This window comes from Ursus maritimus, unplaced genomic scaffold (assembly GCF_017311325.1).
Source record: "Ursus maritimus isolate PB19 unplaced genomic scaffold, ASM1731132v1 scaffold_10, whole genome shotgun sequence".
NCBI lineage: Eukaryota > Metazoa > Chordata > Mammalia > Carnivora > Ursidae > Ursus > Ursus maritimus.
The window spans coordinates 14,866,742-14,894,537 of record NW_024423344.1 but is presented as its reverse complement, the minus strand read 5'-3'; the positions used below and the strand labels follow the sequence as shown (position 1 = coordinate 14,894,537).

Genomic DNA, 27,796 nt, shown 5'->3' with positions numbered 1-27,796 from the left:
TTTCATTTCTAAAGTTATTTTCTCTTTATTTTCAATTCTTTCCTAAATTCTGTATTACCACATTTGTGAGATTCTCTACATTCTGATATAAATTGTTCTTTCATATCCTGTATCTTTTCTAATGCCTTTTTAGCTCATTTAAGTACTTTTCATCTTTTTTTTCTGGCCTGCTCAATGGTCTGAGGAGGTATATTCTACGTATTCTCATTTTTCTTGTTGTAATATGTAGGATTATGATACTTTTTGTTGGTTATTATTTTATGTGAAATTAATTTACCCAAACTTATAGGATAGGTCTTTTCCCTCTTTCTTCAGGTTCTAGTGATCCCTCTTCTGTTTGTTTTCAAAAATATGACAACCTACCTTCTGAGAACTATCAGCTCTGCCTGAGTTCACAACCCAGGTTTATGTGGACTTTGTCTTCGTCTTTCTTGCCCTTCTGTTGCTCAGTTTGGATTCTATTCATAGCAGTTTCTTCTCAATGTGGGGCTTTGTCTTTGGTGAACTCTAGTTGGTTAATTACTTATGGGGCCTAGATGGCTTAGTCCCTTCCAGCTTTACCATGGAACCCTTGGACTCATCTGCTATGATAGTGTGCAAAAGCCCTCTCTATTTTAGCTGCTGTTCTCCAATAAGCTCTCTGGGTTTACCAGTGAGTATCTGTAGACCAGTTTCCTCAGATGCCATCTTGCTTCCCACCACTTTCTCGCTGGCCTCTGCTAATCCATGTGCTGTAGCTCTTGCATCTCCACCTGGTCATATTTTGGAGTATTGATGGGATACCTTGTCGCTATTTTGGTTGTAATTGTTCATTTGATGCTGCTGTAGTTATTGTTTCAACATCTATTGTTCTATCTGTTTTTCATGGAGGAATTCACGGTTATTTAAAAAGTATGCCTCTCATTACCATTTACACCGAATCTGCCATGTACATTTTTTTGTATTATTGCCATTTTAAAATAACTTCTGAAAATACATTTCAATCTATAATTTTTGAATTAAGATAAACATATGCAAGTTTTTCTAATTATGTGGCCATATTATTACTATGAATGATCCAAGGGTGAACTGGGCTTCTTGATTAGGGTCATTCTTTTTATAATACCATTTCAATGATGTTCTCATTTGGTTGAGTGGAAATTCCATGCTATTAGTTAAAAAATGCTAGGGACGCCTGGGTGCCTCAGTCAGTTAAGCATCTGGCTTGGCTCAGGTCATGATCCCAGGGTGCTAGGACAGAGTCCCACATTGGGCTCCTTGCTCAGCAGGGAGCCTGCTTCTCTCGCTGCCGCCTCCCCCTGCATGTGCCCACTCATTCTTTCTCTCTCTCTGACAAATAAATAAATCTTTAAAAAATAAAAATAAATGCTAGTCTTGGAAACTTAAATATTCTTGAGTATTATGACTTTAATAAAACATTTATTAATGTCACCAAAAGTGTAATAGACACTTTAGTATAACATTTCCTGCATTGCTACCATCTAAGATGTTTCAACTTATATATATAGCTTCTAAAAGAGGCAGCCTATATATTACATTCAACTTCACCCTTCCCATCTACCCCAATCTTAGCTGACTGTAACTGAGGTAGACACCAAACCCAAGGCTGAGCCACTCAGATCCTCTCTTCACATACAGTGACTACAGTCAAATGATGAAAGACATTTACATTAAAAGCACATTTGTAGTCAAGGTGGGTACTATACTGGGCCAAGTTCCGATGACTAAAAAACATGAAGTTGATCAGGAAAAGAAACAAAAAATTGAGTTGATATGCGGAGAGAGAAGCAAGGATAGAAGGCTATAAAGTTGCCTTGAGAATCAAAGGGAGTAGCCTTGGTACTGACTCTCCTCTTCCATTTCAGGCTGCCTGACGCCTACCTGTTTTCATTTCCTGTCTTTGGATGCTGTAAGACTTTCTGCTGTATCCTCATCATAATTAAGTTACCTTTAATACTCTTGTGAGTTCTCAACGAAACACAAATAATGCTCACAGAATATAAACAGTGATTTCTCAGGACCCCTCTGTTATGGTGCACTAAGACAGAGTAAAGGACACTAGGCTCGCTCACACACACACACACGCACCCACACCCCTAAACATTTTCTCTTCTAATTAACTTAGGTGACTACTGCTTCTTTATTTCTAGTGATAACTCTAGGCTCCCTGTAGTTCTTACACTCCTGAATAAAAATTAGCAAGATCTAATCTGCTTCCTGACAGCCCCCAATCCCCAACTGGAGCGCTGAAGTGCATCCCCCATTACTGCATCAAACCAAAAAAATATAACCATTGGACTGAGAGTTGTTTTGTCATCTTGAGCTGGCGGATTTTGATACTTGCATACAAACCGACTCTAATTTTTACGCATTAGTTTGCAAATTTAAGAGCTAGAATTTTCTTAGGGAAAGTTCACTAAACTCCTAATAACCACTGTCTCCAAAAACCCTTAATTATTGCCAAGAGAATGCACATATACACCAAAAGGTACATAAAAATAAGTACTGTCAATGAGTGACCTTAAAATGTATGTACTATACTGAGTACTCTAGAATCATACAATAGTAATTTAACACAGGTTGACTAATAAAAGTGATAGACAAATTAAGAAAATGAAAGAACACTATTTTAGCTTGTATTTTAAAGGACATAGACAATACAGTATCAATGATTATTTTATAAAAAAACTACATGAATACAAGTGTAAATTAAGAACAAATGAATATAAAACAAATAAAGATGCAATTCGAATACACTTTACGATTACTCGAAATTAATAATTGCCTTCCTTTTTCATAGGACATAAAATATCTTCAGTTATCTAAATCCAGCTTTGTTCCTACCATTTAGATATATATGATGAAGTCAAAAGCAATGGGGTTTATTCATCATAAGCACTATTTTTAAATATTCAATGGCTACCATAAAGATATTTTTATCATGTACATCTCCTGAGTCCTTTATAATAGTTTGACAGCTTTTCTTTTCAGAGGAGAGGAATAGTGTTTCAAATGAGAGAAAGGAGGGAAATGGAGGATAGGGAAGAAGAAAGAATGATCAAGAATACATGTTCAAGAATGAGAACATGAAAGGACATGTATTTCCAGAGGCTGAGGTGGAGAGCAAGAATAGACCTTGGATGAGCATAGCAGCCAGTTCACGGGTATGGATGACTCATCGATACTGGGAATTCTTAGAACACAACATTTTACCTGTCTTACCACCTTATTTTCAAAACTTACCTCTACCAATATTAGTAACAAAAATAATGTTCTAGTCAAGCATAAGGAAAAAATATTGAATATTATGTACCAAATTAAGCTAGGATATACAATATAAACAATAAGATACTTCCTATTTATAAGTGATGAATAATTTTATCAAAATTATATAAATAAAATGGCACAGGATCACAGAAAAGAAGACATTAATTAGACTTAAGGAATCTGAAACAGGATTCAAAGGATGAGAATAATCTGAGGGAGAGAAAAAAGGTAAAAGATCCAATGCAGAAGAAGAGTTGTACAAAAACAAGGAAATGTAATAACGTGTAACTTGTTTTCATGTTTAATTAATGTCTTCTATACAAGAGGACAAAGACTATTTGAGTCTGAAAAGGAAAGTTATAACTAAATTGTGAGGGATACAGAATGTTGTTCTATTATACAGCAGATGTTTCTAGATTTTTGGATTGTACTGATTGGCAGAAATTTGAAGGACATATTGTAAGTGTGTCAACCTTCTATTTAAAAAATACACCTCAAAATCTAAAATTCTGCCATTTACTATCATCATTTTATTAAGTACAATACTTTTAACACAAAAAGGGATATGAACATCACATCCACATAGTTCTAAAAATGGGATATAATAAACTCTTTCAATGCAGAAAAGTTACAACATAAAATTGTATTCTGCCAGATGAACACAAAGAACTTTCAACATATAACATATTCCAATGTTTCCTTTTTAGCAGAATCATTTTTTTAAAAATCGAAGAGGTGTATTCTTAAAACTCTTTCAACTCAATTCAGAATATTTTGGTTAAACTTACGGAAGTCCAAGAAAAACAGCTCTCAATTACCTACCCAGCCTTTTCTCCTACCGTCTCACTGGAGTGTTGGGAAGAAATAAGAAAGAGTCCAGATGCCTGGTCATAGAAAATTCTGGAAAGGGGCTATCTATGTGGGTATCTTTCCTGACCAACACAGAGCAGTTAAAAGTTATCTGACAGTAATTCCTTAGAGCTTCAAATTGTCGCAAACTGTCACTGAGGAACCAGGAACGTGGGTCTTACAACTTAAAATAATCCCTTCTTTGCTTTGGCTGCCAGAAAACTTAGTGCTGATTTGTGTCCCAGTTTTAATAACACTACAAGGACCCATTACTAACATTTGTAAATTTATTCTCTGTTTATTTCAGCATGTCTTGGACCACTATTTATATATTTCTTATATAAATTTGTCAAATCTTTTTAGGAAAATATATATATAAATACAGAAAAAATAAAAGACTTTTAGTGAATGAGGAAACATTTAAGATTTATTTTTTCAATAATGTTTATTAATTTTTTTCTTATGGTAAAGTAACACATGTTACGGGGTCATTGCACTAAATATTCTGTCTAGGACGCTTTTCTAGTAAGCTGTATGACTCACCTCCTTCCGGTCTTTGCTTAAATGTAATTTTTACCATTGGTCTATTTAAAATTATAGAGCATGTTAGAAGATATTAAATGCTGTTAAAAGATAAATTCAACACAGTGGTTTGGGATTCTAAAAATGGCAGAGTCGGGTTGCAGTTTTAAAGAGGGCGATTTATTAAATAGGTTGGTTTTTTTTTTGTTGTTTTATATAGTTGACACACACTTTTACATTAGTGTCAGGTGTACAACATAGTGATTTGACAGCTTTATATGTTATGTTATGCTATGCTCGCCACAAATGTAGCTTCCAACTGTCACTGTACAACGCTATTATAATACTACTCGCTATATTCCCTATGCTGTAACCTTTCATCCCCGTGACTTATTCATTCCATAACTAGAAGCCTGCCTGCCACTCCCCATCCCCCATCTTGTCGATTCCCCATCCCCTTCTCCTCTGGCCACCAACAGTTTTTTCTCTGTATTTTTGGGTCTGTTTCTGCTTTTGTTTTTTCATTTGTTTCCTTTTTTAGATTCCACATCTTTGTTATATACTAACATATTCCAAGTACCTAAGAAAATGCTTGGGCTAGAACAAGAACTCAGTGTTTTTGTTTTTGTTTTTTTAAAATGAAAAGCTCACCGGTGTGTCACTGTTCTAACAACTTTATATGCATTATATAATTTAATCTTCACAAGAACCCTAGGAGGGAGGTGCTATCACTGACTATATTTTATAGAAGGAATGTAAGTTACAAAATGGCTAAATAATTCACAAAGGTCAGACAGCTAAGAAAGTAGTAGAACAAGGATTTAAACCCAGTCAGGTTATTAACTATTACTTTCTCACCTGACAGAAACAGATTGTGTAAAAGCAGTTGAGACAATGACAGAACAATCACAGGAAAACGACAGTAAATAGAAAGTGAAAGCAAAAAAAATATATATATAAGACTTCTAAATTCAAGGAATAGTACCTAAAGCCATTATTTACTCAGAGGATCTTCTAGATACAGATTACCCTTTCTGAAGCTCTTGAATATTTATAAAACAAACTTTTTAAAGAAATAAGGATTCAGATAACCATATTTTTAAAAGCTGCTCTTCTAATACTGGTGCATTAATTAAATCTTCATCATAATTAATTTATCTGCTTTCCCTTCTCATTCCATTTAAGCTGCTGTTGAGTAAAAGACAATAGCTTCATCAATTCCAGGTTAAGTATTTCTTTATGTTTTCTCAGTTAAGAATTTTCATATTACAAATGCTATGTGAATAAGAAATCACTTACAGAAGCATGGCTCTTAGAGTTAGAAGGAAATTTTAAAGCGTACTGCTTAGTAAACACACCAGCCTAATGAAGGATATACTGCAGCCCTGGTAGACTAGGATTTTCAGACCCAGAATCTCCTAATTCAACACTTTTTCAAAGTTCTCCATTCTGTTATTAGCATTGACTGTGAAAACATGTTATTTTTCAAAATGAATAAGAAGAAAGCATGTATGAATATCTTATTAGAATTTGTGGAAGCAATGTCTTCATATTCTTTTGGCAATAAATATTCCTCCAAAAGTACAAATTATATCATGAGTAATAGATACATTACAGGACACTAAAATAATTAGAATATAGAGAGAAATCATACCTTCTATCAATAGCTCTTGTCCATGACTGCCAAGAAGTGTACGAGATAGGAATGGGGCAAAGTCTACAAAAATTTCACGAAGAAGAGGAGCAACTTTTTCTAAAGCTCTTTCAAGTTTTGCAGTGATGCTGTTGAAATTAAGACATAAAGACTAGTAAATATAATTCAGTACAAAAAGTCAAATAAATTTTACTTCTAAATTAAAATCTTGAAAAATCATAAAAGTACAATTCTAACTCATGGAATAGTAACAGCTTCGGTAGAAGGGACACCCTGTAGAGTTTCACATCAGTCATAAGGCTACTCTAAAGACTGCGGTTAAAGTAGAATGACCGGGGTGCCTGGGTGGTTCAGTTGGTTAAACCCAGGACTCTAGATCCCAGCTCAGTTTATGATCTCAGGCTCATGAGATCAAGCCCTGCCTGTGCTCACTGGGGAGTCTGCTTGAGATTCCCTCTCTCCTCCCTCTGTCCCTCCTCACCATGCTCTCTCTCTAAAATAAGTAAATAAATCTTAAAAAAAAGGAAGAGTAACTGTTCTGTGAAAGGCAACTGGGATTCTATAACCTGCAAGGGCCACAGACTCGGCTTCTAGCTCTGTCTTCCGTGACTATCCTATCCATGAAAGAAAATTGTTTTGAACACCTACTACATGGATCATTGTGTCCGTTACAAAGAATTAACCTTTGTTCTCTAGAGTTGCCTAAAAATTCCCTGAAAAGCTGGACAAATAAGGCAATAACTAGAATTCACTGTGATACAACTAAATTGCAGTGCTCAGGTAGGCATTTTCCACTTCATAAGCCCACTTACTATTCTTTACCAATTCCTGCATTATTACTTATGTTAGTTCACTGTTCAATGTTAAGTTATATGGCCTCGTATAAGCACTATTTGACATTCTTGAAAATACTTCAAGTAGTATATGTAAAAAAATATAGGGGTAAAAAGCTTGGGGCATTAGACTTCCTTAGCCTACAAAATTAAAATGAGTGCCTACCGGTGAGAATTAAATGCACTAGGTACTTGGAGTGCAGAGAAAAGTCCCTGGCACACAGTGAGAGGTCAATAATGGTAGCTCTTGTAACAACTACTCTGAATAAAACAAAACTATATATACTCTTACCAAATGTAGCTCTGATTAAGAAAACCAAAATCAATATAATAATATAATGTTAGAGGAACACACACTGTTCTACACAGAAGACATGTACAGCAAAAAATTAAACAATGCTTTAAAATAATAAAAGTTCTGCCACAAAACTTAAGTAACATTTTGCTATCTATGAGGAAAACAAAAATGACAAAAAGGTAATTAATCATAGAATAATTTTCAACATATTACTAATATTTAAAACTAAAGTACTGCATTGTGAAGTGACTAAATAGGGATGAGGGGATAATCTAGGATTCCTTCTTTCCTAACTTGGAAACAGTGTGATCTGAATCATTTGTGCCCTCAAAGCCTCACCATTAGCACTACTACCTGACTTTGTCTCCTCTCATCTGGGTCAGAAAGAACTCAGAGAGGAAACTGGTGTGAGCACTTCCACGTGGTGTGAGCACTTTCACGAACACTTCAAGAGACTATCTAGAGGAACAATTTTGGGCAAGAAAAAGGGAGCTGGGTGGTTCTTTGAAGACACGCTGAAGATACAGAGGATTCTCAATATTCTCCCTAACTCTGTTACTCCCGAACTAAGCACCTTTATTTTTTTATGATTATGTTCAATTAGCCAACATATGGAACGTCATTAGTTTTGATGTAGTAGTGATAAGCACCTTCTTTAACCAATGGTTCTCAAACTTTACTGTAGATCAGAATCATCTGTAATGCTTTTTAAATACAGACTCCTAGAACCCCAACCCCATAACTTCTGATTCAGCAGGTCTGCGTGTACTGTGAGAATATGCACTTCTAACAAATTCTCAGGTGGTTTGCTACTGCTGATCCAGGAAACACACTTTGAAAATTACTGTTTTAGTGAGAGTATTTACTATTAGTAAATTGTAATAAAAAAGGGAAGGCTACCTGAAGTCATAAAATAATCAGAATAAGTTATTTCTGACTTTTAGAGAATATAGACACAACTCCTTTTTTTTTTTTTTTAATCTATTAATTCATTCATTCCTTCTAATCTCCAGGATCATGTTCCAATAACTTCCCAGCTAAAGTAATCCCCTCCTCTAAGGAAAGATGAGTAAGAATGCTAAGAGCAAACCTATGAACAGGGGAAAGATCTGAATGTTATTATTTGTTTCTGTACCTGAATTCTGAGCGAAGCATGAATACTTTTATTTAGGATTAATTAATGAGAGTGAAATTACTTCAGAAAATTTTTAGATGTATAAAGGTTCACATCATAGTTATATTATTGTAATACACTATTATCTAATTAAATTCAGGTATATATTTTTCCCAGTTTATGACATTTTTCCATAATTTATGGGTTTCTGTATGGTTTAGAGTCTTCAGAATTGCAACACTATTGTTGTAGGTTACATATCAAATAGAAATCTCAATTAATTTAATCAACTAATCACATAAGTGTGTGTGTACATGTGTATTAATTACCTTGACTTAAGGGTAAGGGATAAAAACGAATCCTTACAAGAGTTGCTTTTAATAAGCAACTACTTTCTTATAAAACTCATAGAATATTAAATGATGCTCTTACATATCATTCTGTAACCATAATTTTAGTATTCTAATGAGGAGCAAACAATGTAACATTTCCCCAGCAAGAGATCAAAGGCTTTAAGTCAGAAAATCATCATTAAATACTTCTTCCAGATTTCTCTATCAAACAACACTATTCTAAGTGGAAAAGTTTCACCATCACTTTTTTACAGTGAAGAAAATGGACAGGTTTTTGTTGTTGTTGTTGTTGTTAATATTTATAGATTCCACACAATGTATTTTAAATGAAAGTAAACATCGGATAGAGTATGTGATCTTCATCTTTACACAATTGACATTCTCAAAGAAGATGATATAAACGTAGATCTCAGTTTAATACCCTCCTCTATCATCAGGCAAAGAACCACCAAATACCAAAAAAAGAAAAAAAAAGAGAGAGAGAGATACTGGTATTTCAATTCTCATCTGAGAGAAGTACACAGTGTAAACCTTCCTTTTCCCAAGACATTCTGAAAAATTTATCTGTTAACATGTAAAATAAATAAATAAATAAAACATTAAACACAAGAGAACTCCTTGGCCTTATGTCCTATAAAAATAAAAGAATTATTCTCTTCATTTTGAATACAATTTTTTTTAAACAGCACATGTAATAGCTACCGAAAACAAGGTTCTTTGGCAAATTATTTTGTAAGAAAAATTAGCATATTTTACTTGATTTAGGGGAAAGATTAAGTAATAATTTTTCAGTTTTACTGAAAGCTTATTTTCATTTATTCAAAAAACATTCATCAGTATAAGATATTTTATGCACAAAAAAATTTGAAGGTTCAGTACATGGGTAATTTGCCCTACATAGTCTTGAGTGAGATTTACAATCTTAACACTCTAGCAACTTCTTAGTATTTAGGAAAGTTCTTGGGCCCTAAATTTGCCAACTCCAGGCTGAAATGCATTCTCTCAAGCTTCTCATTCCTCTCTCCATACTCAATTTTTTTTCATTCCCTTCAGTCACATTAATGATGCTTATGATGTTATTTTGACATTGGCTATTTTTCCTGATATTTAAGTGCAAATTCTTTCAAGAAAGAGAATTATTTCAAACTGAGGGCTTCAGAGGGGAGGGGGGGAATGGAATAGGCTGGTGATGGGTAGTAAGGAGGGCACGTATTGCATGGTGCACTGGCTGTTATATGCAACTAATGAATCATGGAACTTTACATCAAAAACCAGGGATGTACTATATGGTGACTATGATAATATAATAAAAAATATTATTAAAAAAAAAAAAGAAAAAGTATTACTGATTTCCATGAAGAAAACTGTTGTTGCAAGTTGGGTAATTTATCAACCAGTCTCACAAATTTTCCAACTCTAAAAACAAAATATTCAAAGAAAATAATAATGCTTTAGATGAAATTTTAAAGCATCAATGCCTGGATGAAATTAACATGATTTAAAACACAAGAGTTTTATTATTATGGTTTCAAAAACCACAATTACATATTGGCTTTTATTTATATTAAGAAAATCTTATTTACAGAGATTTACAGATTCTAAGAAATTTTATGAATAAAAATATAATTATTCCATGATAGAAAAAAAATGTATGAAAACCCATGGTTGCAATTATCAAATCTCGCCGAATGTAACTGACCTAAGGACATATCGAAGGCCAAGGAGATTGTAAATAAATTAATCAACAGAAAAAGTAAGATTTTCGTCTCATTTTCTAAATTAATCTCCTTATAAAAATCTCCTTATAAGCAAAGTATTGATTATTTTCTAATATTATATGCTTTGGAATTCTAGAATAACACAATAATTTTACTTTCATTTAGGACACTACTTACGTTGTGAGTCCTACTTTTATAAACTCCTTTACACTTGTGCTACTCAATAAAGTTATAATTTTTACTTTTGGTTTTAACCTTTTGTATTCTCCTAGGTCCTTAACATGTCATAAATATAATAAATACTTAATAATTTAAATTGGTACATTAAAGTTCTTAAATTTCTTCATTTCTTAAATCATATAAAATGGTTATATATAATAATAAAATCGAGAATGAAAATACTTATGTAACTTTAAGCAATGTACATAAGAGACAGCTCAGATATGAAGGAAATTATTACACTAGTGAATTCCACAATAGATTTCATTAATCAAATGTTCCTGGGTAAATTAGGCAATACAGGCATAGGTAAATGAAGTGATTTGCTTAAGTAAACTTCGATAAAAAGAAAAGATTAGGAGAGTGTTAATGACAGCAAAACCATAAATTGTAAAGTTAAATTCTTAATTGGCTACATACTATGACTGGGAAATGACAAACATTGACTTAAACTATTTTGTTTAGCTTTCACTAAGCTGCTAATGTGAAATATATATATTTCACATTAAAATGTGAAAATTATATATGTGTGGAATTATATATATATGAAATATATATATTTCACATTAAAATGTGAAAAAATATATATATATGTTTAAAAGAGAACAAGTGTGAGTGGAGGGGAGAGGGAGAGAGAATCTTAAGCAGTCTCCATGCTTAGTGCAGAGCCCGACCAGGGGCTCAATCTCACGACCCTGAGATCATAACCTGAGCTGAAATCAAGAGTTGGATGCTCAACCAACTGAGCCACCCAGGCGTCCCTGAAATATAATTTAACAGATTAGATAGCTGATGAGTAAATACATCCTGAATCTCAGATTCTGTAATGCTGTGACCTACTGCTAAACATTTTTTCTCAACTATAACTTTTTATGGTTACACTAACCAAAACATGAAGCTGAAAACTTCTTGCTTACTTTACTTCCTCATGATCTTTTAAATTAAAAACTGACATTTTCTCTTTATTTTTTTTTTAAAGAATCGCATACATTTTCAAGTGCATGAGTACAGGTGAAGAAAACAGATGAACTTACAGAAGACTGAGAAATGAAACCTAAACAGAATTCTTTTGCATGCAAGAAGTTTACTCTATATATGGTAAACTAAATTCCAAATAAACACTTTTCAAATTTTAGGAAACGTAATGCTGGAATATCTTCAGATAAGTATAAAAGCTTTTTATGAAGTGCATGTTTGGAAATTGTTAATTACATGTGTTTAAGACAGAAAGAAAACAAAACAAACTGAAATGGAAAAATCCCTCCTTTCTAGTCAACTAGTCAAATAAAATATAAAAATTAACTATAAAGTCAGGATATATGTCATATAACTGAGACAAAACAGCAGACCTAGTGATATAAAGAGTAAGGTTAATTGTACTTTAAATAGGTGACATAAAAGTTGAAATAATAAAACTTTTCCTAGTAAATAACAAATTTAACATATGATAGAAACTATTTTAATGCGGTGGGTATGGCGGTGTACTGAGATTCTGCCTTTAGGATAGAGACCCTTGTTCTCATGAGATCTTAGGAGGACTACTGGGTGGTGGCTCACAGTTAAATCCATCCCCAAGAAGGGAGCTGTCCTGTCAGAAGTTAAGTCACCCTATTAGGAATATCTGCATTCAAACACTAGTCAAGGAGGAGACAGAAAGGCCCAGCTCCCTTGATTCAATTGAGGATACCTCTCCGGGCCTTTCCAGTTTTAGAGCTTTCCCACAGAATGGCCTAGGGCTTCCCGTACAACTGCATCACTTTTCCTTGGACCAATCTTTTCTTCTCATTTCCTTATAGGTGATGTGATTGAGAATATTCTCCAATAAATTGCCTGTATACAATGTTCTAAGAATATATTTTCTGGGGTTGTAGTCTGTTGATGAGTGTTTTTAGTACAGTATTTGTTTCACATAATATTTTTTTGAAAATACAAAATGAAAAATGATGAGTTAGGAATTCAAACTTAAAAAAAATAGAGAACTTCCATTTAAGATGCAGAAAGCTGGAAAGGGTCCATGGCTACACTAATCAGAAGAAAAAAACAGATAATCTGTAGAATTACAACGCTGCTAGGACTCATCAGAGAGCTGAGGTTGCAAGGTAACCAACTAGCCATGAAATCTGAAGACAGACAGACAAGATAGGAATGAAGAGACAAGGAGACAAGATAGCAATGAAGAACTTGCTTCGCTGCGGCAGAACCTAGGAAGCAGCAGCTCTGGGTACCACATAAACTGGTAAGAAGAAATCAGCTAATACTTTTACTAAATTGCTCAAGTCCAAGTGTGAACTAATGTGAGAGAATAAAATCTTCAGAGCTGTAAGCCCAAGGGGAGTTTGCTGTAATTTGCAGGATCTTCCCCACAAACCTCACCATTACTGGTGACAGAGACTGGGGGCAGCATGGAGAACTGAGAAACTTCCTCCACTGCTGCAGGCTAAGGGAGGGGAGCAGTGACTGTTGCAGAAAAGACACAAAGCCCTGCCTGCACATTCTTCCCCATAACCTCCATGGAACAAAGGCCTGGTCCGTCTTAGAAAAGGTCAGCAAACCCTGTCACTTCCAGGGTACGAGAGAGTCTTTCGCAGCTGGAGAAAGGGAACAGAAAAAACTCTATTTGGAGGGAGGGCAAGAAAACACCCTGAGTCCTGATAATCAGAGATTCTCCAAACATCTGGAAATGCGCAGGATCAGTAGAAAATCCTACTCCCAAGACCAGGGCAATACCTGCCTAAAATCAAGTCTGAACCAGAACAACAGGAAACAACTCCAAGTCCACCAAGCAACTGGATTGCAAGTACCCAATAACAACCAACAGCGAACTACTACTGTAGAAGGCGCCACAGTGTAGAGAACCTCGTTAAAATGTAGGATTAAAAGAAAGCCTAAAAATCAGGGTAGAATAGGAACACTGAGTAAAGTAGTCTGAAAAATCAGCCCCTAGATAAAGACAAGGTACAAGCAGAAAAATTTAAAGCATGTGGTTCACTGAGAGTAACTAAAACATGAAAACAAAAACCTAGCTCAACTCCTGGGTAGAATGACTTAACCTACAACATTAAAGGCCTTAGCATAAGAGGTAAGCCCATTTCCAGAATAAATACTATAAATGTCAGTTATTACTATCCTCTATATAATGTCCAACTTTCAACCAAAAAGTATAAGACATACAAAGAAGGAAAACTGACAAAGTCAGAATCACAAACTGACAGAATGGGAATCACAGATAAACCATGTGTTAGAACTATCAAAGAATTTTTAAAAACTATGATGAACATATTAGGAGTTAATTAATAGTTGAAAAGATAAGTCCACATGCATAAACACATGGGGGAATTTTAGCACAAAGTAAGAAACTGTAAAAAAGAAACAATGCTAGAAATAAAAAAAAAAAAAAGAAAATAATAATGCCTTCAATAGGCCTATCAGTAGACTCAATAAAGTTAAGGAAGAATCAATGAATTTGAAGTTAGGCCAATAAAAACAAGCATACTGAAACAAAAAAGAGAATAAAAGAATATGTATATAATGACACAGAGAGAAAGAGAGAGAAAGAGAGAGAGAGAGAGAAGAGTGTGTTTGCAAGTGCTTTAAGGAGTATGGAAGAGTATCAAATAGTCTTATATAAATGTCATTAAAATCCCAGAAGTAGAAATGCGGTTATGCCAAATAATGGCTGCCCAAAGGTGCCTAAAAAATAATCCCTGGAATTTGTGAGTAGGCTATGTTACATGGCAAAAGGGACTCTAAAAATGAAATTCACAGTTTGAACACTAACATAGGGAGGTTATCCTGGATTATGTAGGTGGGCCCAGTATAATCACACGAGCCCTAAAAAGCAGAAAATTCTCTCAGTGTAGTCAGAGAAGTGTAGCGGAAGAGAAAGGCATAAAAGATATGTCAGAAGGGGAAGCCAGAGAAGTTCTAAGTGTGAGAAGAATGTGATACAAGGTCACTGGTTCTGAATGTAGGGGCCATATGCAAGGACTAGAAAAAGGCCTCTAGGAGCTAAGGGTAGCCCAGAATGACAACCAGCAAATAAACAGAACCATCATTCTATAGTTGCCCAGCAGTGAATTCTGCCAAAAATCTTCATGAACCTGGTTTCCTTCCAATCCCCTAATAAGGAATGTAGTAGCTCTGCAAACACTGGGATTTTAACCTATAGAAGTATGACATAATAAATGAGTATTGTTTTAAGCTGCTAAATTTGTGGCCATTTATTATGGTAGCAATAAAAAACTCATACAAGGAGAGAGAGAAAATAGGGAAGAAGTATGTTAAGAAATAATGAGTAAAAATTTTCCAAAAATGATAAAGTTCCTCAAACCATGGATGTAAGAAGCCCAAAAAACAAGTAGAATAAAAATTAATTAATAACCTACATTTGACATAATAAACTACTGAAACTCAAATATAAAGAGAAAATTTGAAGAAGGCTATCAGAGAATAAAGATTCATTACACAAAGAGGAAAAAAGTAAGAATGACATTCTCACTAGCAAGTAGGCAGGCCAGAAGACAGTGGCTATTTCAAATCCATTTCAAAAAAATATCAGCCCACAATTCTATACTTAGCCAACAACAACAACAACAAAAAAAAAACCCAAAATTTTTCAAAAATGAAAGTAAACAACTTTTCCAAAGAAACAAAAACTAAGAGAATTCATGTATTTGACTTGCACTACACAAACTTTTAAAAGACGTTCTTCAAGTATAAGGAAAGTAATATCTGACATAAACTTATGTTTATACAAACAAATTAAGAGTGCTGGAAATAATTGAGAATAAATATAATATTCATCTATTTTTAATTGCTCTACAGATAATGGACCCTACAGAACAAAAACCAGTAGTGATGTGCTGTTTCTTAAAAAGACATATGGAAGCAAAACATGACAACATTAACACAAAGGATGAGAAAGAGTAATTAAACCACTAGAAGACTCTTATACTACACATGAAACAGTATAATACTATTAAAGACTGGAATAATTTAAAGATTTACATTGTAAACTCTAGGGCAACTCTGATAATGTTTTAAAGATAAATAAACAATAAGCCAATACTGGAGAGAAAATGAAATGATACAAAAAATACTCTATCAGTCCAACAGAGAAGTCAAAGAAAGGCATAGAAAGAAGAAAAAGAAAGTAAAAGACAGATGAAAAATAACAGTTTTTAAAAAACAAGTAGCAAGCTGATAGCTATTAGTGCAACCATATCAGTAATTACATTAAATGTAAATTATATAGAAACATCAATTAAAGTACAGATTGTCAAATTAAAAAGAAAAGTTGGGTCCACTGAGACACTAAGAAAACCCTGCTTTAAAATAAAATTATAGATAAGTTTAAAGAAAAGATAGGAAAGAGAATTGCCATTAAAACATTAATATGAAGAGAGCCAAAGAAAGGAACTGAAGAGGTTTTTATTGAATGAGATATTAGAATTTATATTATACTTGACTAATTTTTTTTATAACTTGAAGATTACAAGGAAAACCAAATTTGTCCATGATGTAATTAAGGGACAAAATGAATGGATATGACATACTCTACTTGAAAGCAGTGATTAAAAAGAAAAAGAAAACTAAGTCATTTCAATGTTTATACTCAATTTAATATAGGATAATAAACAAACTAGCTATATAAACATAATTTGGATTTCTACTGTTAGTAATCAGCTGATCTGCCTTCTGAGAACAAAACTAGACAAAAACCAAACAAACAAACAAACAAACAAAATACCTCTTGAAGGGCAATGAGTGTTAAGATAGGGACCAATTATCTGACATGATCACTAAAAAGAAATCCTAAAAGAGGTGATTTTGGCATTTGGGCCATTTTTCTCAGACGGACACGGTTTAGAAGAAGCAGTTCAATGAGTCAGCAGTTGAACAAAATTTTTAAACAAACTTAGGTGGAAAAAATGAATTTCAGGACCCACCAAAGGCACGGAGAGCTTTGAAAAACTCATATGATTCAAGTTGGGACCCTGTAGAATTACACCTTAGAGTAATGGTAAACTAGAAAAAGACTAGCCCTATAACCTTGATTACATTATATCATCTAGAATTGTTAGTGCCTACCAGAGGCAAATGTAACTTTTTTTCTGGGAAAATCCACCCTTTTGTACATTAATACACTTTCATATACTAGGTTCTTCACACTAGAATAAAAGCAAAAGACATTAAAGTAGAGAAAAATATATTATCAAATACCAAGAGAAACAAAATCATAGATAGTCCAGAAGCCAAATAATGAAACAAAGACTTTAAAGTACCTATATTTCATATATTCTTGAAAATTACAGACAAGACAGACAATTGGGAGAGAAAAACTATTAAAAAAATCAAGTGGAAATTCTAGTACTTACCAAAAAATTGAAATTAAGAATACAGAAAATTAGAAACAATTGAAGAGAGAATTAGTAAAGTGCACTAAGATTAAAAATATACTCAGAGAGTGAGACAGAGACAGAGAGACAGACACATAGAGAGAATATATAAAGAGATGATAAATATATGATATATATGATATATGTATAATTCAAGTCCTAAGAAAAGAATAGAATGAGTCAGAAGCAACATTTGAAGAAGTAATGGCTAAGAATTTTCTAGCCACTGATAAAAGTCATTGAATTTCATATTTGAGAAGCTCTACAAAGCCCATGTTACATAAATACAAAGAAAAACCACAGAGCCTGAGCACATCATAGTACAACTGCTAAATACCAAAGATAGAGATAATCTTAAAAGCAGGTAGCAATGGTAGGGAAGACAAGGGAGGACACAGAAATAGCAATAAGACTAGAAGTTATTTTTTTTTTAAAAGGCAAAAAAAAAAGTAAAGAAAGCACAGAAAGAAACAAAAGCCAAACACAGTTGAGTAATATCTTCAAAGCACTAAAACAACTGCCAACCTAAAATTTATACTGGCTCAAAATATCCTTCAAACAAAAATGAAGGTGAATTTCAAAGAGTTTTAGTCAAATAAGAACTGAGAGAATTCATAAGTGGCAGGCCTATACTAAATGGAATACTAAAAGGTGTTCTTCAAGAAGAAGGAAATGGGGAAGCCTGGGTGGCTCAGTTGGTTAAGTGCCTGCCTTCAGCTCAGGTCGTGATCCCAGGGTCCTGGGATCTAGTCCTATATTGGTCTCCTTGCTCAAGAGGGAGCCTGCTTCTCCTTCTACCTGCCACACCCCCTGCTTGTTTTCTCTCCCTCTCTCACACAAATAAATACATAAAATCTTAAAAAAAAAAAAAAAAAAAAAAGGAGGAGGAAAATGATGCCAGATGGAAATCAGACTTTCAGAAAGGAATGAAGAGGAACAAAAAATAAACATTTGGGTTAAGTCTAAATAGATGTTGACTAATAAGATGGTAATTATACTTTCTTGTGGGGTTTAAAATTTTATATGCACACAAACATGTATACACATGTACAAGTATGTTTGCAAAACTGGGGGTAACTGAAGTTAAACAATACTAACTTCCATGCATTGTCCAGGAAGAGGACTTAGATATACTAAAAATTAATGTTGTGATCTGAAGAATGGATTACTTAAAACACTGTTTCTCAGAGTGTGTTCTCAAAACCAGCAGCATCAAGATCATTTAGTGTAATGGTTAATATTATGCATCACCTTAACTGGACCACAGAGTCCACAGATATTTGGTAAAATATTTCTCTTGGGTGTGTCTGTTAGGGTGTTTCTGGATGAGATTAACATTTTGAATGGGAAGACTGACTCAAGCAGCTAGACCCCCCTAATATGGATAAGCCTCATCCATTCAAATGAAGACATGAATAGAACAAAAGGCTGAGTAAGAGGAAGCTCCTCCTACCTGACAGTTGGAAGCAGGAACACTGATCTTTTCGAGCCTTCAGACTCAGACAAAAACATTGGCTCTTCTTGGGTCTTGAGCCTGCCAGCTTACAGACTGGAACTTACACCATCAGTTTTTCTGGTTCTCAAGCCTTTAGATTTCGACTGGGAATATATATTGGCTTTCCTGAATTTCCAGTTTGCTCACTACAGATCTTGGGACTTCTCACAGTCCAGAGATACACTGAATCAAAACTCTGGGTGTGGGACCTAGCAATCTATGCTTTAACAAGCCTTCCATGTGACTCTGTTGCAGGTGGGTGTTCCAGAACCACTGCATTAAGGACAAAGTAGTAATGATAACATATAACCCTCAACCTCACAGTTTCTTGTTACTTCTCTCTAGTGAATGTGTCTTTAGGAATAAAATTGATTAATCACTACCAAGACTAGGAAGGAAGGAAGGAAAATAGCTAAAAAGAAAGCAGATGCAAATAATGAATATCAAGGAACAAAAAGGAGGGAATTTCTTATAGATTATAGGAATGTTAAAAGAATAAGAGACTAGTATGAACTACTTTATGCCAATAGAACCTCCCAAAATTGACACAAGACAAAATAGAAAATCTGGGGAGACCTGTACCTATTAAGTTGAAATTTTAATTTAAAAACTTTCCCAGAAGAGGAGATCCAGAATCAGATGTCTTTGCTTGTGATGTCTACCAAATATTTTAGAAAAAAAAACAAACAAAAAACAATAATCTTATATAAACACTCCAAGAGAAAAAACTGCTTTTACAATTCAAAAACAAGTTGGTATCTTTCAGGAATTCAAGATTTGTTTAGCATTTAAAAAATAAATCAATGTCATAGACCACATTTAGCAGAAAAAGGAGTATGCAAAAAATTAAATAAAAAATACAATAAAATTCAATACACATAATCATAGCAGCTCTTAATTATAAACACAAAACATGTCTTACATTTGATAAAAGTTTCTATGGGAAATAGATAGGAGGCATCATAATTAATGATGTTCAAAGCTTTCCATCTGAGATGAAGAAAAGAACGCTTTTCCTAACTACTTTAATAGAAAATTGCATTGAAGGTACTAGGTGGTACTATAAGATAAGGAAAAGAAATAAAAAGGTGTAAAGATTACAACATGGGATAAAACTGCCAATATTCTCAGATGAAATGACTGTATATATACATATTTATTTAGAAAGAATTATAAATAATTAGGAATAAGTAGTTAAAAGTTTCAGGATATTAGTTCAATATACCAAAATGGATTATATATGCCAGCAAACAATTATAAAATGAAATTTATAAATGAAATAATTTACAACATAAAAAATCAAATTCCATTTTTCACCTTGAAAGAATAAGATCGTTTAGAATTACCTCCCACACTATTAACCGGAAAATTGTACAAATATAGAGAACAATTATTTTCAGACAACACAAGTAGCACAAGACCATAAACCCAAGGAAAGAAAAAAAAAAGAAAGAAAGAAATGATTCACCATCATTCAGGTTCTTGCATAGGCAAATACAGAATCCAGCAACCATTCTGGGTTGACAAGATTAAAACCATAGTTCAAGCAGGCCAAGGTGAACAGAATTTGAGAGACAGAATACCCAAGAGGAAAGAGTTATAAAGAAAAATAATTCCAATAATTGGCATCTTTGCCTGAATAACAGCCTACGTACGTGACACCTGAAAGCTCCCAAGGTTAGAATTAGAACAAATTCTGAGGGAAGAACAATTATGAAGGAGCTATAACACAAACATTTCCTATAGCTCACACAGGGCTGAGAAGTGTCTGTTCCTTCCCAGCAGAATGGAAAGACCTCATTAAATAAACTGAGCATTCAGGAGAAATCCCAGCACACTTTCTTAGTGTGACAAAATTAGCCCAGGAATAAAGGTCACTCTAGACCTGCCTTAAAATACCTTAAAAGCATGCTTCATAAGGAGGAATACCCTTTTGAATAAACAGTGCTGGAGCAACTGAACAGTCATAGACAAAAATACGAACCTCAATATAAATCTTGCACCTTATACAAAAATCAGCTCAAGATGGGCACAGACTTAAAAGTGAAACTGTTTATGAAGCCATGGAACTTTATGGAAAACATATGAGAAAATCATTAGGACTCAGAGGGGGTAAGCATTCTTATACATGACAGCATGGTAAGTTAGACTACAACAAAAATGCAGTTTTCCTCTGCCAAAGACCCTATTAAAAGGATGAAACAAGAAGCCACAGTCTGGAAGAAAACAACTGCAAACCACATTTCTGAAAAAGGACTAGTATTTAGAAAATATGATGAACTCTCAAGGCTTAAAATTAAGAAAGCAATCCAATTATGAAATGGGCAAAAAACATGAACAGATATTTCAATGAAGAAGCATTTTAATACTGATGACAAAAAGCACACAAAAAGATCCTCAGAATCATCCATTAGGAACATGACAATTAGGACCACAATGAGATATCAATACATACCTTCCAGAATGACTTAAAAAAAAAGACAACACCAAATATTGGTAAAAATGAAGAGAAACTGGACTATGTGTACATTGCTGTAGAAATTTTTTTAAAAATAAAACTAATGAGGTACTTACCATAAAGCTTAGTAATCTGACTCTTGAGCATTTATTCTAGAGAAATGAAAACTTATGTTTACAAAAAAAATGTTCACTGCAGCTTTTGTCATAAAAGTCAAAAACTTGAAAAAAACCTTAATGTCCTTTAATGGGTGAGTGGTTGACTGACCTGTCATATAGCCATATCATGGAATACTACTAAGAAACACAAATGGAAGAACCTATTGAACAAGTTGGATGGATCTCAGAGCAAGTTTAAGTGAGAAAAGGTCAATTTCAAAATGCACCTCTGAAAAAACCTATGAGTCAAAAAAGAAATTATAGGGAAATGTAGAAAAAATATTGAATGAAAATTAAAACATTAAAATGAAATTTGTTAAATAAAGGTAAAACAGTCCTTTAAGGAAAACTTGTGGCTTTAAAAGCTCATATTAGAAAAGAAGATCTAAAATCAATGATCTAAGCAAGGGATTAGCAAACATTTTCTCTAAAGGGTAAGATAGTAAATATTTTAAGCTTTTAGGCAATACTATACAGAGGTTACAACAACTTAACTCTGCCACTGTAATGTGAAAGTAATCACAAACAATATATAAACAAATGATATGACTATATACCAATAAAAGTTTATTTTTAATATAAACTGGTGGCAGGCAGATTTAGCCCATAGCTTATAGACTCCTAATCTAAGTTTCCATCCTAAGAATCTAGAAAGAGAAAAGCAAGTAAGCCTCAAATAATGAAAAGGAATTAATAAGAGCAGAATTCAGTGTAATAGAAAACAGAAAAACAAATTAAAAGAAGCTAATAACTGATTTTTGGAAAAAAATTAATACAGAAAAATCAATAGCGATTTTAATAAGGATAAAATGAGACAAAGACATAAATTAACAAAATCTGGAATGAAAGAGGGAACATCATTAGAGAGCCTACAAATATTTTATTTTTAAAAATATTTATTTGAGGGAGTGAGCAAGCGAGAGAGAGAACAGGAGCTGAGGGAGGCACGGAGGGAGAGGGAGAAGTAGACCCCCACTGAGCAGAGAGCCTGAGGGGGACTCCATCCCAGGACCCCGGGATCAGGACCTGAGCTAAAGGTAGATGCTTAACCAACTGAGCCACCCAGGCACCCTACAAATATTTTTAAATAATAAAATATAAAAACTTGATGGCAATTAATCCAACAATTTAGATAAGATGGCTAAATTCCTAGAAGTCACAAATGACCAAAACTGATGCAGAAAACCCCCCTAAAAGCCCCCCAAAAACAAAAATCTGAAGAGTCATTTATCTATCAAAGAAACTTAATTGGTAATTTAAAACTCTTCCATAAAGAAAATTCCATTTAGATTTGGTTCCACTGGTGAATTCTCAAACACTTAAGGATAAATATCACTAACACTACAAATGACACTATCTTACACATTGAAAATAATAAGGAAACTACAGATAGTATTATAATTATTGAGTTGAGGAAAGTTCTCAACTATCACAGTCTACTAAATTAAGTGGATTAAACAAAGCTGTAGGATATAAAGTGAAATACACAAAAATAAATTGTCTTTCTATACACAATAAGCATCCAATTATCATTTTTCAGTTTTTTCAGCACTACTGAGGTATAATTGACACAGGCAATCATCAATTTACTCTGTGTTAACATAAATTTATTTGTATTTTGTATAAAAGGAGACATATAGTATTGACTCTTTTTCGTTTGGCTTCTAATTCAAAATTGGAAATTTAAAGTAAAAAATTTAATTAGAATATCACTGAAGACATGAAAAAGTACTAAAAATGATGAAAGTAAGCATAAGACCTTTACAATGAAAACTACAGAAAGTTGCTGAGAGAAATTGAAGATCACAATGAATGGATATAGACAATGTTCATAGATTGGAAGACTCAATATTATTAAGATATCAATTCTTCTTAAATTTAATTAAAGATTCAACACAATCCTAATTAAAATCTTGATAGCTTTTTTTTTTTAGAAACTGTCAAGTGCAAGCAAATTCTAAAATTTATATGAAAATGCAAATAACCTAGGACAGTCAAAGCAATTTTAGAAAGGTACAGAGTTAGAAGACTTGTACCATCTGCTTTGAAGACTTACTATAAAGTTCCAGTAATGAAGACAGTAGGGTATTGGCATAAGAATAGCCATATAGATCATGGAACAGTATGGAGTCCAGAAATAGACTCACACATAGGTAGTCAACTGATTTTAAACCAATGTGCCAAGGTAATTCAATGGTGCTGAAAAACTGATATAAAAATGAATAAAAACAAACCCCAACTTTTTTCCCACCATATGCTTAAAAATTAAGTGAAAATAGATCACAGACCTAATCGTAAAAGCTTAAAACTACAATTTTAGAAGAAAAGGTAAGAATATCTTCATGACTTTGGGGTAAAGATTTCTTAGGCCACAAAGGCACAAATGATAACAGAAAAGACTTTTTGAAACAATGGACTTTATCAAAATTAGAAAGTTCCTGTTCTTAACACTTTTAACAAAATAAAAATATAAAAGGTATCAGGAAAATTATGCAATCTGACAGAGGACATATATTCAGAATATACAAAGAACTCTTACAACCCAATAAGAAAAACAATCCAATTTTTTTTTAAATAGCCAAAGATTTCAATGGCCCCTAAGCACATACAAAAAAAAAAAAAAAAAAAAAAAAAAATCATCTCATCCTTAATCATTAGGAAAATGGAAAATAAAACCAAATGAGATATGCTTACCCAGCCATTATACAGTCTTAAATTAAAAAGATTAACACCACCAGTGTTGACAAGAATGGAGAACAAAATGGTAGTTTTACACATTGTTGACAGGATTACAATATGATACAACTACTTTGCAAAATAGGAGTTCCTTACAAGGATAAGCATATACTTACTACACAACCAGCAATTTTACTCTAAGTAATTTACCCAAGAATGTATGTCCAAGACAAGACTTATGTTCAAATGTCCACAGAATATTAAATGTCCACAGGAAAAAAGATACAGATGAATCTTAGAATCTCAAAAACTGAGTGAAAGAAGATAGAGACACAAAAAAAGTATATTCTCTATGATTCCATCTATGTGAAAACACAGAAAAGTCAAATTTAAGTTACAGTATTAAAAAGTACATCGAGTGTTTGCGTGGGGTAAGATGGGTGAACTACATAAGGAGCAAACGGCAACTTTCTGGGGTGATGGGTGGTTATATAGGTATATAAACTAATCAAAACTCATTAAAATGTACACTCAAAATGAGTATTTTTATTGAGTTGAAACAACATAAATGGTCTCAATAATATTGATTTGAAAACTAGAGAAAAAGGATACAAATACAAAATATTAAAATCCTAGGAATAAATGAAATAGGAAAATGTAAATTTCTACCTAGAAAACTAGATTTTGTTACTAGGAAATTTAAAAAAAAAAACAAAACAAAGAAATGGAAGGAATATATGATGCTCATACTTTGAAAATTTCAATATTGAAGGAGATCTATAGATGCAATATAGATCTTTGGGTTGCAATAGTATGAATTCCATTCATAGCCAAAACTCCATCGAGACTTTTTTAATATGGATACTGACAAACTGATTCTAAAATTTAAATAGAAATGCTAAGTATCAAGAATACCTCAGACTTTCTTGAAAAAGAGAAGGATGAGGTAGAAAGATCTTACTCAATCAGATACTGATCTTTATTAAACCTAAAGCCAATTATGACAATATGGCACAAAGATACCTAGGCAAATGGGGCAGCACTGAGTGGCAAACCAGAATCTAGCATTTAGGGGCACCTGACTTGTGACAAAGTAGCAGAGATGGGAGGAAGGAAGAATTTTTCAAATAAATGATGTTGTGTCATCCTGACATCCATATTACTCCTACCTCATTAAATTCACAGAACTCAATTCTGGATGGACTGTATATATAAATATAAAAGATAATAAAACCACAGGGGGATAAGGTAGGGAAAATGTAGGCAAAAAATTCATCTACAATAGAAAAAGCACTAACTTGACAAACTGAGTTTCAGTAAAACTACAACTTCTGCGGACCCAAACAGATCATATAAATGAATAGAAAAGTCACAGAATGGGAGAAGATATACATAAAACATATTATCTTCAAAGGAATCATTTTCAAATGCATAAAGAACTTTACAAATTACTAATAAGAAGAAAAAAACTCAATTTTTAAAAATGGGAAAGAGATTTCAACAGGCAAATCACAAAAGAATAAAACCAAAAGACCAATAAATATGTAAGAAGCTGCTCAACCCCATTAATCACAAGGAAAATGCAAACTATAAATACAATGAAATACTTCCACCAAAAGGGCTAAAATGTAGGAGTGACAGTACTAAGTACCATTAAAGATATTGAAGAAACAGAACTTTCATACGCTGCTGCTGAGTCAGTAAACTTTCATAACTACTTGGGAAAACTATCTGGCGTTATCTAATAAAACCAAACATGCACAATCAAATGAATCAGCAATTCTACTCCATGTTATTTACCCGGCAGATATGCAGCAAATAAATGTGTGCTACACTCAAGAGTAATGTACAAGCAGCATCACTGTGTAAAAAGCAGCATTATTTGTAATAGTCTAAACCGAGAAAATTCCAAATGCCCATCATCAGTAAAATAGATTAATGAATTATAGTATCTACCCACAAAGGAAAAAAAATGGAATGAAAATAAACAATGACCACATGCAACATGGATGAATCTTATAAACAAGGCTGAACAGAAGACACTAAAGACAAAAGAACACATACTGTGCAATCCCATTTACATAAAATTCAAAAAAGCCAAAGGTCCCCTTGTACTAAAAGTCAGGGTTATGAATCTGAAGAGGAGCAAGATTACTGATAGGAAAAGGAACACAAGGTGGGTGTTTCTGGGGTGCCTGGAACATTATATTTCCTGATTTGGGTGATGGTAACGTGAGTGTCCGCACTTTCACTGAGCTTTTATACTCTGTGTAGTTCTTGAATTTAAAACGTGAACACACACACACACACACACACACACACACACACCTGTTTTCACCATCTAAGATACAATTTACACACACCTGTGTGTGTGTAATTTATCTCTAAGACTGTGGACTAGTCTCTTCTAGGAACGCTCTGTGATGTGCTACCAGAAATTTTTATCTCTTCAGCACGATAAAAAAGATAATGTTTGTTTATTCAAATTCCAATTTCATAGCTATTACATATAACTCTGCAGACTTATTTTGAAAGTCTATAGTTTAAGCTTTTCATCACTACTGCAAAGATGCACCATGTTATCATGTTACCATTTGTGCACATTTTTACTTTATTGGAAACAGTAACATGCTATATGACAACAGATGACAAATTCAGCAGAGTCAATGTCTGAACATCATTCATGATCTCTGTTTAGGCTCTGAAATATAGCGGGTGACTTTTGAAAATGCCAGAACAATACAATTATGAAACACAGTCACAAAATTCATAGTTAACCCTTCTCAAGAATTCTTAACTACACCTTTGTATTTACTGTGTACTTTCTCGCCATGTTTGAGGATAGAGCTGTAAAATGACTACAAACAGATAGTAATGTATACCTCATGTTTTCAGCCGAGTCTTCTGGCATTGGAGCGACAGTTTGTACAGCTGGAAGGTTTTTGCTGGTAGCACCATTCACAAAACTAGAAGAGGAGGAAGAGGAGGAGGACCCTGAATCCACGGCACCTGTTCCCAAAATAATAATTTTTAGCCTTAAACATAAATTTATTTAACAAAATAATTTTCACTATATCATTACTATCTGATTTTGAAGACTTACTCATCTGAATTTCAAAACAGAATTCAACAATTAAAAAACGGTTTGGCCATTAGTACATTAATAACTCTTTACAATTATTAACAATAACTGTTGCATTAAAATCCAGTTGATTTACTTATATTAATCTAACAGAACTACATATTACAAATGGGGTATAAATAAAAAACATCAACAAATGAAAATCATTTTGGATAAAATGAGGCTGATAAAACAATTCAAATTTAGATGTGAATAATTTGTTTTTATTGCTATTCTATAATATTTTTAGTTTTCATCATCTAAGATACAATTTACAACAAACAGCATAAATTTGTGGCTCTGGAGCACTGAATGCTTATTTTGATAAAATGATTGCTTTAAGAAGGGCTATAATGAATATAATTGTACCTGATTTTAAAATAATGAGTTCTCCTCAACGATATGAAGATGCCACTTTGGAACAGACTTTTCTATAATACACCATGTAAGTATATTAAAGAGCTGTGGAGTTGAGGGACATCTAGTGTTCCTGAATATTATCTTATCTCACACTAATTCCCATAAAACTGAATTGCTTACTGGGATTTCTGCTGCAACACTTATATAGCCTCTACTTGCCAAAATCTAAACTGGACAATGGGTCCAGTTTAGGTGTTGGCATACAAAATGTGTGTGTGTGTGTGTGTGTGTGTGTGTGTGTGT

General features: G+C 33.4%; 1 protein-coding gene across 1 annotated transcript in view; it reads right to left on the bottom strand.

Moving 5' to 3' along the window:
- The window catches only part of NBEA (neurobeachin), a 664,295-nt gene that overhangs the window by 386,276 nt on the left and 250,223 nt on the right, over positions 1-27,796 (bottom strand). The window contains exons 32-33 of the mRNA XM_040622005.1: positions 26,895-27,021; positions 6,293-6,420 (exon numbers count right to left, since the gene is read on the bottom strand). Coding sequence (XP_040477939.1) covers positions 6,293-6,420; positions 26,895-27,021 — 255 coding nt within the window. The remainder of the gene's footprint in view (positions 1-6,292; positions 6,421-26,894; positions 27,022-27,796) is intronic.